The 13,764-nt window shown below is 37.5% G+C and overlaps 1 protein-coding gene across 1 annotated transcript; it reads right to left on the bottom strand.

Moving 5' to 3' along the window:
- Positions 1–902: 902 nt before the first annotated feature.
- pltp (phospholipid transfer protein) lies at positions 903–13,319 on the bottom strand. Its single transcript, XM_034685348.1, has 15 exons — positions 13,197–13,319; positions 7,891–8,032; positions 6,512–6,611; positions 6,208–6,336; positions 4,963–5,118; positions 4,752–4,815; positions 4,349–4,504; positions 4,095–4,271; positions 3,498–3,557; positions 2,061–2,225; positions 1,874–1,941; positions 1,610–1,652; positions 1,452–1,515; positions 1,244–1,320; positions 903–1,103 (listed from the first exon to the last, which is right to left on the bottom strand). The coding sequence occupies exons 2-15, from the start codon at positions 8,009–8,011 to the stop codon at positions 1,044–1,046; spliced, it is 1,440 nt and encodes a 479-aa protein (XP_034541239.1). The 5' UTR covers positions 8,012–8,032; positions 13,197–13,319; the 3' UTR covers positions 903–1,043.
- Between the last annotated feature and the right edge of the window lie 445 nt (positions 13,320–13,764).

The raw sequence follows: 13,764 nt of genomic DNA, 5'->3' as shown, positions 1-13,764 counted from the left end.
TTTTATAAGCTCTAATCATCTAAAACTGACTTAATACAGACTGATATTTTTCACTGAAGTATGTGCTGATTTTTGGATTTTTCTACATACACAGAAGATCCCCATCCCTGGATAATAAGTGCCCTGAATTGTACTTCAAAATGGAGCAACCAGACTTAGTTAGTTAAAGCTTAATATCCAGGACATGGATTTCATCACTAAGACACTTATTATATAAAACGTAATTACACAGTGAAGAATCATTTAAAATCACTTAAAATTAAACAAAGTACTCTTACCTGTTAACGTTTACAGTTAGATATTTTAGCTGACAATTTTTTGCATGATACTGGCAAAGTTTGCAAGCTCATTTCAATCAAGTCTCAGTTTCACTATCTTTATCTGTCTGCAGAGTCTCAATTTCATTGAATCTCCATCTGTATCTTCTGAGTCTCTGTCACTGTATCTCCATCTATCTCTGCTGAGACTCAATTTCACTGTATCTCCTGCCTCAGCCGATTCTCAGTTTCTCCATCCTTTGCTGCTGAGTCTCAGTTTTACTGTATCTCCATCTGTTTCCACGGAGTCTTAGTGCCTTAGTGTCTCAGCTTCACAGTATAGTTTAGTTTATGTTTTCCCAGGTCTGTCAGCAAGGTGACGAGTAAACTTTTTCCTGTGTTTTGAATTAATTTTTGATCACTTATTTTAAATGCAAGCTCAGGATGCTGCTGGAAACTCAACCTGACATGATCTCACTGGAGTTACTAGCTTTGGTTAAAATATATCTATATATAAGTGAAAACATTACAAAGTGCACCCTTGTGTTTGTTTGTTTGTTTGTTTGTTTGTTTGTTTGTGTAGACTTTTCCTTCATCACGTGAGAACAGCGTTCACATCTCCTGTAGAATTCAGAGACCAACACCTTACATCAACACTCGGTGTTAGTTTATTCCTTTATTTTAGTCACCTGACTTTATTTACAACATGGAGTCATATACAGTATTTATATTCATGTTTAGACTTACACTGTATATATACTGTTAATATTCTACATATATACATCTTTAGATCAGTTCTCTCAGTCCTTTGGTGAATTGAAGATTTGCACCGATCACAATGAAACCCTGCAGAGAGCAACACAACTGTAAACACCAGGGAGCAGCACTGAGTTGGAACATGTACATTATACAAATCAGCATTGGGACAAAATGAAATACACACTGATTAGAACACAGGACTGTGTGTCACAGGTAAACTGACTTACATCGTGATATTCAACCACCTCCTCGATGAAATCCATCCCATCAGCCAGAGGAATCTGAACCCCTTTCTTAGTGTAGTCTGAACACACACACACACACACACACACAAATATAATCAGTAGGTAACACCGAGGGAGATGAAGAGAAAGAGATGATAGTGGTGAGACTACACAAATTTAATGCAACATATTTAATGAATGAGATTCTTACTGTTGATTAATGGAACCACGGACATCTGCATTATCGCCTTCAGAGGAGCTTGCAGAGGAATCAACTGACAGACAGACAGACAGACAGACAGTTTATACTGTTATAAATGCACTCTCACAGTTTATACTCTGAATGTAGTGACACAAGAAGACACTCACTGCCAGAGATTCCAGCGCTGACTGATTGGAGAAGATTTTAAACCTGAAGGGAAAGAATTTGTTACCGTTAGCGAGCCGATCCAGAACCCAAAACCAGTTTCTGAAATCATCATCAACATCCCCATGATACCCATCCAACAATAGAAACCGATCAATCACAGCTCATGTCATTGTCATATGATGCGTCTGTTCCCCTCTAGGTGTGTGTGTGTGTGTGTGTGTGTGTGTGTGTGTTTGTTTGGTGTGTGTTTGGTGTGTGTGTACCTGCGGAGGTCAGCATGAACAGCCAGTCGTTTCCCCTTCATGGAAACTTTAGCGTTAAACTTTGCTTCCTGAAGGAGGACAGAGAGGCCGAAACATGAATAAATCATAATTTTGATTAACTGTTTTTGTACTTGTGTGTGTGTGTGTGTGTGTGTGTGTGTGTGTGTGTGTGTGTGTGTGTACGTACCATGGTCATGCTGCTGAGCTGGACCTGAGGCTGACCTGGAGGCAGCACCATCACCTTGACGATAGCTGTCATGACGACAGTTGCCCCGGATGTTTTGATGGTGGTTTTAGGACTTGAGTTGACGGCGAACTCCAGAGAGAGCGGAGCCTCGAGCATGGCCGGGTTCTACCGAGAACATACTGACAGGTTAAGATGTAAATCAGTGACACACACCTTTAAAGCTCCTGTGAGGAGTTTTTTTTTATTAGATTATGAAACAACACTGGTGTCTCTAAATGACCTACAAAAGCAAACAAGACCTTCAAGGGTTAGACCAATTATTTTTATAATTCTCACCACTATCATCTCTCTCTCTCTACATCTCCCTCTATCCCTCTCTCCAACTCGGTCTCAGCAGATCTAACATGAGTCTGGTTCTGCTTGAGGTTTCTGCTTGTTAAAGGAAGTTTGTCCTTGTCACTTTAACTTGCTAAATGCTGCAAAGTGCTCTGCTCACGGTGGATTAAGATGAGATCAGACTGAGTCCTGTCTGTGAGATGGGACTGGATCTTATCCCTGTTGGGTCTTTGTTAATAATATAACATAGAGTACGGTCTAGACCTGCTCTGTCTGTAAAGAGTCTTCAAATAATATTTGTTGTGATTTGATTGATTGATTGATTGGTTGATTGATTGATTGATTGATTGATTGATTGATTGATTGATTGATTGATTGATTGATTGATTGATTGATTGATTGATTGATTGATTGATTGATTGATTGATTGATCAGGGTTGATATTGATGATCTGGTTTGTTTTTGTGGGTCATAAGGAAGGATCAGTTTTAACTTTAGTATGTTTCATATCCAGCTGAAAACTTCTCACAGGAGGTTTAGGTAAAAGAACACACCGTACTTCATCCGGTTCTACCAGGAAAACACTGAGAGAACATGAAGTACTGTAATAATTTACATTATTCCAGTATTAAACTGTTTTCTTCTGAGCTTAGTCTAATGGTTACCAGCCTTAACAATGTCTGTCATCATCATAATAATCTGCTGTGACTGCTCCTATTCAACTATAGTAACCTGTTTCTTCAGGCCTCTGGTCTGTTGTTACTTATCATGAATATTAGACAGTGGAAAGACTAAAGCATATTATTTTAACACTACATAAACAGGCATTTATCCCTGATGACGGGCATAGAAGTGGACATTAGCATCATGACATCGCCTGTTGGTTTGTGGACTGTAGCTTCAGGCTGACATTTTGGCATTGCCATGTTTGCTTTTGATTTAAAGAGGCTATGTTTTGATGAGGTGGTTGGAACACTTTTTAAAGCCTGTGTTTTGATTTACAGTTCTGAAAGCATACCCTGCTCTTCCACTCTGTAAATGTAGACATCACTCTATTAGAAAAAGACCTGAAACAACATTCTCTAGTCTGTTTCTGCTCACCATCATCATCAAAGCTCCAAAGTAGGTGGTCCTCAACAGCACCTCCATGTCTTTGGGCATCTGCAGGATGAGAAGATAAAAACAGAAGGTCAGACACGATCGCTTCACTTCTACAAAATAATCTTGGTTCCGTACGCTTTGGTGGTCTCTGGGATATGGGGGTCTAAATCCAAGGTTTACTGTAAGGTGCTTTACAGAGTCTGTGTTAGTCATGGGGGTCAGGTTTTAGACATCCATGTTAGTTATGACAGCCTGTGACAGTTTTGTAGTGTATTAGGTGTCTATAGTGGTACAGGGGCCTGTGGTACAATTGGTAGTCTGGTGTTTTTTTGCAGTACCATGGGGGTTTTGAAATGCTCTGTTTTGCAATCTTTGATGGTTTGGTTACATTTTGTGGTTTAAGGTCTTCGTTGGTTTGGAGTCTGAGGTATTTCAGTTATATGTTGTTGCTTTGGGTGTTTTTGGGGCGTGTAGAGCTATTGGGTGTGTTTTGCATAAGTTGTGTAGTCGGTCAGTGAAAGTCCTCATTGCAGATCTGTTTTCATGATAGTCTCAGCAGTCTGATTGGTCTTATTAAGGTTCTGTTGTGGTTGTGACCTTCTCATTAACAATGTTCATCTGGAAGACCCCTGCTTTGTAGTAGGCAAACATCCCGCTGTCAAAGAAGTACTCAGACAGAGCCAAATAAACCATCCGGTCGTGCTCCTTGATGACCGGATCCACAGCATTGTTCACCAATGTATCGTTCGGTTGCAACAGGTCAAAAAACATCCCCTGCAGACACAACACACACTGTCAGTATCAGCTAACACCAAGTCAGTGTCTATAACACCAAAATACCAAAGACTGACCTTGAAGTACATGTCAAGACTCCCGGACGTCAAAACCGGATCCTCAATCAGAGCGTAATCAATCCCGATGTACTCATCAACCTCTGTCCTTACAGGGATCGTCTGCAACATCTGGTTAACTTGAACCAGGGCGGCATTTTTCAGAGCGGGGCAGATCTGAGAGAGAGAGAGAGAGAGAGAGAGAGAGAGAGTGTTACTAAACATACACAGGTAAAGGAGACAGCCAAACAAACATGGGGAAAGACAGGTCAGAAAGAGGGCGAGACTGTGATGTGTCAGGGATAAACATGTTAGAGGCTGATAAGAGAGGGAGACTGAGGTCAGAGAGGAACAGATCTAAGAGACAGACAGGTAAGAGACACATTGGTGAGAGAGCTAACTCTGAGAAAGATGATTGATTCACCTGCTGATTGAGGAGGAAGCGCATGCCTGTTGTCAAAACAGTGGCCAGGAAATCATAAACTTTCCTGAAAATTAAAAACAGAAGTGATCACAAATAGCTCCTGATTGGCTGATGCTGAGGTCACATGACAGCAGTAACCATTCATAATAAAAAGTAACACATTTGTTCAGTTAACAGAAAATATTATTGATGAGTATCTCAGATTATTTACCCGAGCGTTCCGGTAAACTTGGCCCTCATTTTGGCGATGTTGGCGTCACAGGTGATGTTATTGATCTTCAGTCTACCCTCATCGTCTCTGATCAGATTCAGGACCGTGTTGATGTTCACTCCTTCAGCTGACGCGTTGATGTTTCCTGTGTCGTAACTGAAATATAATAGCAGCTCGTCTTCAGACTGAAGTACAACTAGTCACGTGATCATCATCATTTAAGCTGCCACCAAAATCATCTTCAACATTGACATTTTTATCGGTAACTGCCATCATCATCATCATCATCATCATTTACTAACATTATCTATCATCATCAGGTCCTTTATTACCATATTCACTTATATCATCATAATCTAGACCTATTGCTGTTTTCCATCCTAATAATATTTCACTAGATAAATTATCAACCATCATCCTAATCTTGGTCTTCATCATTAAATACAATCATTATCTTTATCATTATCCTCATCCTCTTGTTCATCATTATTGTAAATAACCATTATCATGTTCATTATAACCACTAAAGTTTGATATTATTTAAAATGACTTGATCATGTAGGTTTGATCTTCATCAACATCATGACCCCCATTATCATCATGTTCATAATTATAACCAATATAATTGTTGTAGTCAAAATGATCATCATCCACAACATCTTAAGTTTTTTTCATTAAATAATCATCATAATCTTCATCATAATTATCATCATTAGCTTCATAAACAACATAATCAATTCTTTAAGTTAGATAGCTACCAATATATCTCTTGTGAACATCATCAACATCATACTCATCATCATTATTATTGTTCTCATTTTCATCATCAACATCATACTCATCATCATTATTATTGCTCTCATTTTCATCATCAACATCATACTCATTTTCAACATCACCATCATTACTATTCTCATTATTATCATCATCAACATCATACTCATTATCATCATCATCATCATTATTATTATTCTCATTATCACCATCAACATCCTACTCATTATCATCATCATTATTATACTCATTATCATCATCATCATCATTATTATACTCATTATCATCATCATCATTCTCACCATTATCATCATCATTCTCACCATTATCATCATCATTATCATCATAATCATCATCATTATTATCATTATTATCATTCTCATCATCAATGTCATTATCATCGTCATCACCATCACTATCAAGATCATCATCAACATTCTCATCTCATTAATGTTCTGTTGAGGAACTTACAAAAACCAGTAGAGAATCCGTCTGTTGAAAGTTAGCGAGATTGATGAGTCATGGACTCCAAACATCAGACCAACATCAGGGACAATCTGCAGATCAGCATGAGTCAGGTTCAGCTCAATAATCTTCACACTGACAGAGACAAGAGAGAGAGAGAGAGAGACATGAGAGAGAGTGATTGAGAGAGAGAGAGAGAGAGAGAGAGAGAGAGAGAGCGAGAGAGAGAGAGAGAGAGAGAATGAGTACACAAGTGGAATATTCAGTATGAGAGTATCACTGGGTTTTCCACTGAGTGTAGTTTTCATACTCAGTGATGGTGTATTGGAAGCGTCCATCTTTGCCCTTCATTTCTGGCATGCTGATGTTACTGAGCTCTTCTGCAACAAACTTCTGAGTCTCAAACTTCACTGGAAACAAAAAACACTGAAATCAATAACTCATCAAATAACTCAACTTTAAAACAAGTTTCATGTTTGGACCTGGAGTTGTTTTTAAGACTTGATCTGTTTGTTTTAATCTGAACGATGAATCCAAGTTCCAGTTTAATATGTGAGCTTTCCATTCTATACATTGATTACACATTCAATCTGGATTACAGTTAAAAATTTGATTTATAACCACATTTAAGCACTAAATTTAACTTTAATCCCAATATAAAGAGTACAGAGATTTTAAGTTTTATTCAGAATTACACTGTAAGTTTCATCTGTAACTCTGTTTGTTTGAAATTTTTTGTTTGAAGTTTATTCCAGATTAAGAGAGTAATTCAAGTTTAAAGTAGGATCTAGATTTAATGTGTTATCTATTTTTTGTGTCATAATCCTGCTTTGAACTGTGATCCAGATCAAAATTAACATATAAAATCAAATCAATATTTAGATTTTCACTACATTCAAAATCTGAATTAAAGACATGGGTTATACATTAAATCTAGTTTAAATGTAAATGTGGATTCAACTTTGAATCCACCATTTACATCTAGATTTTTCTAGGTGTGAGACTTCTGGTGAAAATTGGAACAGTATTTCACGTAAAACTTTGAGATTGTTGAATCTGGATAATATTTTAATTCTGATTTCACTCAAAAATCTTGATTATGCTTTATTTCTGGATTGTAGTTTTATTCTGGATTAAAATGAGATGTATTTGGATAATTCTTTTTTGGTGATATTCAAAACTGTATTTTTTATTTTAATTATTATATATTGTCATATTTTGAATTATTGGATTCAATTCAAGACTCAATTTTACTATATATGTGGGATTATATGTGAGACTGGATTATGAATTTAGATCACATATTAATTATTTAGCCTTTACTGATACATTTGAATTATACTTAAATCAAGATCCTCCATTAAATCTGTATTTTAATTCACTTCAAATATCAAAATTCAAATTTGGACTGTATATTACTGGAACATAAATCTGGGTTATATACCTGGATTAAACTCTAAATCTGGATCCTTCTTTAGAAATGGATTATACTTCATATCTGAGTACCAGTCTAAATATGGATTACATTTTAAATCTGTTATACGTCACATTTGGGTTTTAGTTTAGATTTTGGCTTTAATTTGACCCCTTGATAATAAACTCCAGTAATAAATTATATCAGGGTTATAATTTAATCTGGTTTGGGTTTTAGTTGACTTCATGTTTATTGTGATGAGTTTATGAACTTACACATTTCAAGTCCTCTGTCAGTGATTCGAATTTTGCATCCGGCTGGTTGAGCGTTGGCTCTTGACATCATAGGGGAGAGGAACAGGAAGAGGAAGAGGAGGGACAGCAGACAGGAAGTCATCTTGAGACAGAACACGTCAACCTTAGAAACACAGAAGAGGTAAAAACGATAAAGATCCTTAGTTAGCCGACAAATAAAAATATGGTGTGTTGTTCTGGCTGAGCTTTTCCGCACGCTGGACTTCTGTCTGGCACACCCACTTGTCCAAAGACGTTAACAACTTATAATCAAGATAATAATCTTGTGCACACAAGGATAAACAAATGTAGCAGAACTTCGGGTGCTTTTAAAGCCCAGTCACAGCTGCTAAAGAAATGCTAATTCATCTTGCTGAAAAAACAAGCCAGAGCTAGCATTAGCTCATTACCAAATGTATGCTAATGCCTTGCTCCCTTCTTCACCCTTCCGAAAATGGGCAAGTTTGGCTAAAAATATAAAAAAATAGAATGGTGGCCGTCATAGTGGCCACATCCAATTTATCAGATCAAAATCATTATCTTGCACGCATAAGAAAGTAACTTTCTCCATCAATATAATATTTGTTTTGTTTTGTGCAAACCAAACAAGGCTGAGCTAGCACTGGCTAATTACTGAGTGTGATGGAATTCAGCAACAAACTGGACACTGGACACAGAAGACTCAGGATACTCGGATGGCTTACGTTGAAATAGTTTATGTAGAACTTGGCCAAGGAGAACTAACATAACAGTACACAGGCAGGAGAGTGCAGTGCAATGCCAAGTCAGTTCTGACAGACCAATCCTCAGGCACGGTATTTATTCCCTCCGAAGATGACGCTAAAGTTAGATAACTTCTGGAGACAGTAAGTCGGCCATGAAACATAGATAAAGACAGGAGCAGGGGAGAGACCTTGACTACCACCCTGACACTATCTCACCCGTAACAGATGACATAGGAATCAAGTTATTCTAACTTGACATTGAGACAGAAAGAATACAATAGTTAAACATTCTTACATACGCATATATAAGATTATGAAAATTCCACGACACTGAGTGTCTCCAGTCAAACTCCACTCCACTCACTTTGGTCACTTCTGGTTCAAAAATGAAAAGGTAAAACTAAGAAGATTGGTACAAATGAAAAATGTTAGTAAACAAACCAGTGGGTGACATCATGGTGGGTACATTAAAACTGCTAGGTAGTAGGTGCCACTTTGTCAACAGGAGACAGGGTTTGTTTAACCAAAGAATTCTGAGAAGAGGGCTTCAACAGTAGACCATAATTCTGAATCACCGCTATGTAAACTTATTCAATTCAGGAAGGTTTTGTCTATTTGGCATTCCTGTCTCATAACAACAAAACAAGCACATCGTGGGTTGTTTGGACCCTGAGCAGTGACTCTGACTCACAGTCAAACACAAGCACAAAGTGTCAGCAGACAAACTGTCCCCCAGTGTATACAGGAAGCTGCAGCCGTAGGCCAGAGGTCACAATGTACAGATAGTTTTCGGGTTTTTATGTCTCCTGTTTCTCCACGGCTTGCAGCTGAACACATTCCCAGACTGTCGTCCTTATAAACACTGTTAATCTTGAACTGTAGTAACCTTCTTTCACAACACTCCTCCCACTTTATCCTCCCCCTCTGGCCTCCCCTTCTGTCCCCCCCCCTCTATCCTCCCCCTTCTCTGAGAAAACCTGAGGGACAAAGAACTCTGTTTACTTTCTGTTTTGGCTCTCAGATTCTATTTTTTATACCTATCATACTGATTATATGCTATTAATTAATCAACTGGTTTCACCTGAATCCATAAAGGTTGTAAAAAAAAATGAAATTAACGTCCATTAACTCATCCTCTAAATAATTTAGTAATGTCATCTTTCTCAAATGTCTGGAGAGGGTTGATTTCGAGAAACCATGGCAAGATCCCGTCAAACTTTGGCAAATAACTTTTTGGAGATATGCAAGGACCTGTGAGACATTTCCTGACAAAATTTCGCAAGATCCTCACAAAATTTCACGTGATCAATTTAACAAGATCATGACATGCTCTTGTAAGTTCCTGAGAAACTTTTGTGCAAACCCAAGAAACTTCAGCTAGATCCTCAGAAAACTTTTGCAAGATTCTGTTAAACTTTTGCAAATAAACTTTTGCAAGGTTATTAATGATCTTGAGGAACTTTGGTAAGATCGTAAAACAGTTTTTTTTAATATTGCAAATCTTTCCAACTTTGCAAGATTCTGATAAAATGTGCCAATATGAAAAATTTCAATATGATCCAAAGAAGACTTTTCATTATCTAAAAAAACATTTTCAAGATCCTGTGAAATTTTGTTAGATCCCAAAACACACAAGATTCTAGGAAACTTTTACAGGATCCTCAATACTTTAGCACAATACATTTTCGAGATCCTTACAAAGCTTTGTGAAAAACTGACAAAATTTCACAAGATTATGAAAAGCTCTTGCAAGATCCTCAGAGAAACCATTTTGAAGATCCTGAAAAAGTTTTGTGCAAACCTGAGAAACTTGTAAGATCCCGTGAAATTGAAAAATAACTTTTGTAAGATTTTAGGAAACTTGTGGGAGATGTTGAGAAACTTTTGTCAGATCTTAAGTTTCTCAAAATCCTACCATTTTTGCAAGGTCCTGAAAATGTGCCAACCTGAGAAACTTCAGCATGATCCGAGGGAAATGTGTCATATCAAGAATTCTTCCTTAGAAACATTGTTAGATCCTAAGACACACAATATCTTGGGAAACTTTTACAAGATCCTATCAAACTTTAGCAAGATACATTTTGAAGATTCTGTAATTATTTTGCAAAAACCTGACAAAATTTGGCGAGATCCTGATAAACCTTCACATGATAACTTTTGCAAGATCATGAGAAGCCTTTGGAAGATCCTGAGGAACTTTTGTGCAAATCTAAGAAACTTCAGCTCCTGAGAAACATTTTCAAAATATATTTTGCAAGATCCTGACAACTGGCGATGTTGAATTTTTGCAAGATAGCATTTGTAAGATTTGGGAAACATTTTTGAGATGCTGAGAAATTCTGTAAGATCCAGAGGAACTTTTGAGGGATTATATCAAATTCTTAACTGGGAATAACCCCTTGAGATGTGTAATCTCCTTTCCAAGGGGGTCCTTGTCAGACTCAGATCATGAGAACGTTTTTCAAAATCCTACAGTTTTTTTCCAAGATCCTAAGAAACTTTTGTGCCAACCTGAAAAACTTCAGCAACATCCTTAGACACTTTTTCAAGATACCTTTTGCAACTTCCTGAGAAACTACAGTGAAATACTGAGACACTTTTGAATGATCGTAAGAAACCTTTGCAAGATCCAAATAAATTTACCTTGAATCCTGAGACCATTTTCGAGATCCATTTCAAACTTTTGTAAGACATTGGAAATCTCCTGCAAGTTTCTGTGAAATTTTTTAGAGAACTTAAATCTAGAACCTGATCAACTTTGGTAAGACAAGTTTTGCAAGATCCTGAGAAATGTTTGTGAGATTCAACATATGTTCCCACTTGAGGTCACAGGTGTCTAATATATATATATCTAGATTCTAGGGTTAAAGTTTCATTAGCAGATGTTTCGTTGATAAAACCTGTAAGGTGGGCAGCTGTCTACAGCCTGGTTTTCATCAGAATCAGCCGTCCTCCAGACTGGAAGAATCACAGAGGCCTCTATGTGCAACCAGCTGTTACTTAAGTGCATGACTCAGAATTCACCTTAATAAAAAACATTTGTAAGACCTCAGAATTTTTCAAAGTGTCCTCTGGATGTCACAAAATGTTCCCAGGTTAAACCAAATAAACGTCCCTCCATGTCCCCTCAGGGTCCACTTAAATATCACAGTGATGTTAGAGTAACATTAATATTTATTTTAACTGGGACGGAAAGACCAAACATATGACACATGATTTAACATCAGCTGAAAAACCTCCTGAGTCACCTACATAAATTCTAACTGACAGCCTCACTGTCAGACCTGAAACACACACACACACACACACACACACACACACACACACACACACACACACATGCTGACACGCTTTAATCCTCAGATCTGACTCTTCAAACAGTCTTTGAAGAGTAGAAAGTCCTCACAAATATAGACACACGGGACCACACACACACATTCAGTCTCTAATCTGTGTATTTAATTGCAGCTCAGTGACGACAGCCAATCAGCATCCAGCTGCTGCAGCGACCACATCTGGCCATCTGGCTAACCGCTAACGGCTAACCTTTAATCAGAAGCTTCAGTTCAAAGAGAAGATTTAGAATCCAAACACGGCCTGACTCCTGACCTCTGACCCCCCCCCCCCCCCCCCCCCCGGTCTGTCAGAGAGACTGAACTACAGCGTTCATGATGCACTGAGTTTAGGCTGCAAACTGTAAAGAGTTCAACTTTAAAACAGTGATTTTATTAAAAGTCTAATTTCTATTCTTTCATTCTGTTGACTCAGTATTACACAAAAACAGATTGTATTATTGTTTTAATGGCTGCTTATACTTTTGAACGTCATCTAATTCATAAACATTAGTACTTTTAATAATGTGAAATCTCTAAAATTAGAGAGTAAGGCAAGGCAAGGCAAGGCAACTTTATTTGTATAGCGCATTTCATACACGAGGGCAACTCAATGTGCTTTACATTAAAACATTAAAAGCATTGGAAAAATTCAGACAAGCATAAAAGAAGACAATTAAAGTGACAAATATAATAAAACAGAAAAGAAAAGAAAATTTGAAATATGTTAAAAATAAAATTAAGATTTGCATTTAAAGTGAGTAAAAATAAGCAAAGATAGGAAGGCAGTAGCAAATAAAAAAGTCTTAATCTTTGATTTAAAAGAGGTGAGAGTTGGAGCAGACCTACAGCTTTCAGGGAGTGTGTTCCAGATGTGTGGTGCCTAATGACTAAACGCTGCTTCACCATGTTTTGTTCTGAGTAGATAATATGATATTAAAATCAGCTCCTCTGTCCTACAGACAGAAACACAGTGAAGACTCAGAGATCAGGAGGGCAACAAGACTAAACGCTGAAAATATGAGAGGAAAATGTATAACACATCCATGTAAAATATGCAAACAAGTCTGAACCTGTTGTTTAAAAACATGCTGTGTGTTTAATCTTAATCTGAGACAACATGTGATCAGATAAACAGCTGACCTGTCCAGGATGACTTCTATTTACCTGCTGGCCGCCTGCCAAGCCTAACAAACAGTTTAACTCTGGAAGTTTAAATGTTGAAACTCACAGATCAGCTGTCTTCTGGAGAAGGAGCTCGGTCCTGTAGGTTCTGCAGGTTCTCTTGGTTCTGTAAATTCTGCAGCTGATGTCCTCTCTCTTCTGTCTCGGCTCACTCTGACTTTGTCTCTCTCTCCGTGGAGAGTTTAAACCCGAGGGACTGACTCCTCCTCTTCCTCCTCCTCTCCTCTGTGTGAAAAAGCTGGAGGATATATTTAGATGATCTCCTTCAGTTTAAGTATTAAGATATTATGACAGTGGCCCTGCTGAAGGCCTGAGTCAGTCACTACATGGAGGCTATTTTTAAATATACTTTGAGATTTCAAAATCAAGGCATTTAACCCTACAAAACCCGGCACTCAGAGTTGGATCCTTTTGCTGAGGACAGTCGCAGCACGTTTTTTTATTTTTTTTTATTTATCACATTTATCAATCCTTCACACTGCATAATCTCAATCTAACAGAGTCTTTATATAGCTTCTGGTTAGAATATCTATAATAATATATATTATATTATTGCACTTCATATAAGGTTCACTTACCAGGAAAATGTAAAGGTTCACTGTGTAGTATTTAAA

The sequence above is a fragment of the Notolabrus celidotus genome, chromosome 1, assembly GCF_009762535.1.
Source record: "Notolabrus celidotus isolate fNotCel1 chromosome 1, fNotCel1.pri, whole genome shotgun sequence".
NCBI classification, from domain to species: domain Eukaryota; kingdom Metazoa; phylum Chordata; class Actinopteri; order Labriformes; family Labridae; genus Notolabrus; species Notolabrus celidotus.
The sequence above is the reverse complement of the archived record's forward strand: the minus strand, read 5'-3'. Positions and strand labels throughout refer to the sequence as shown.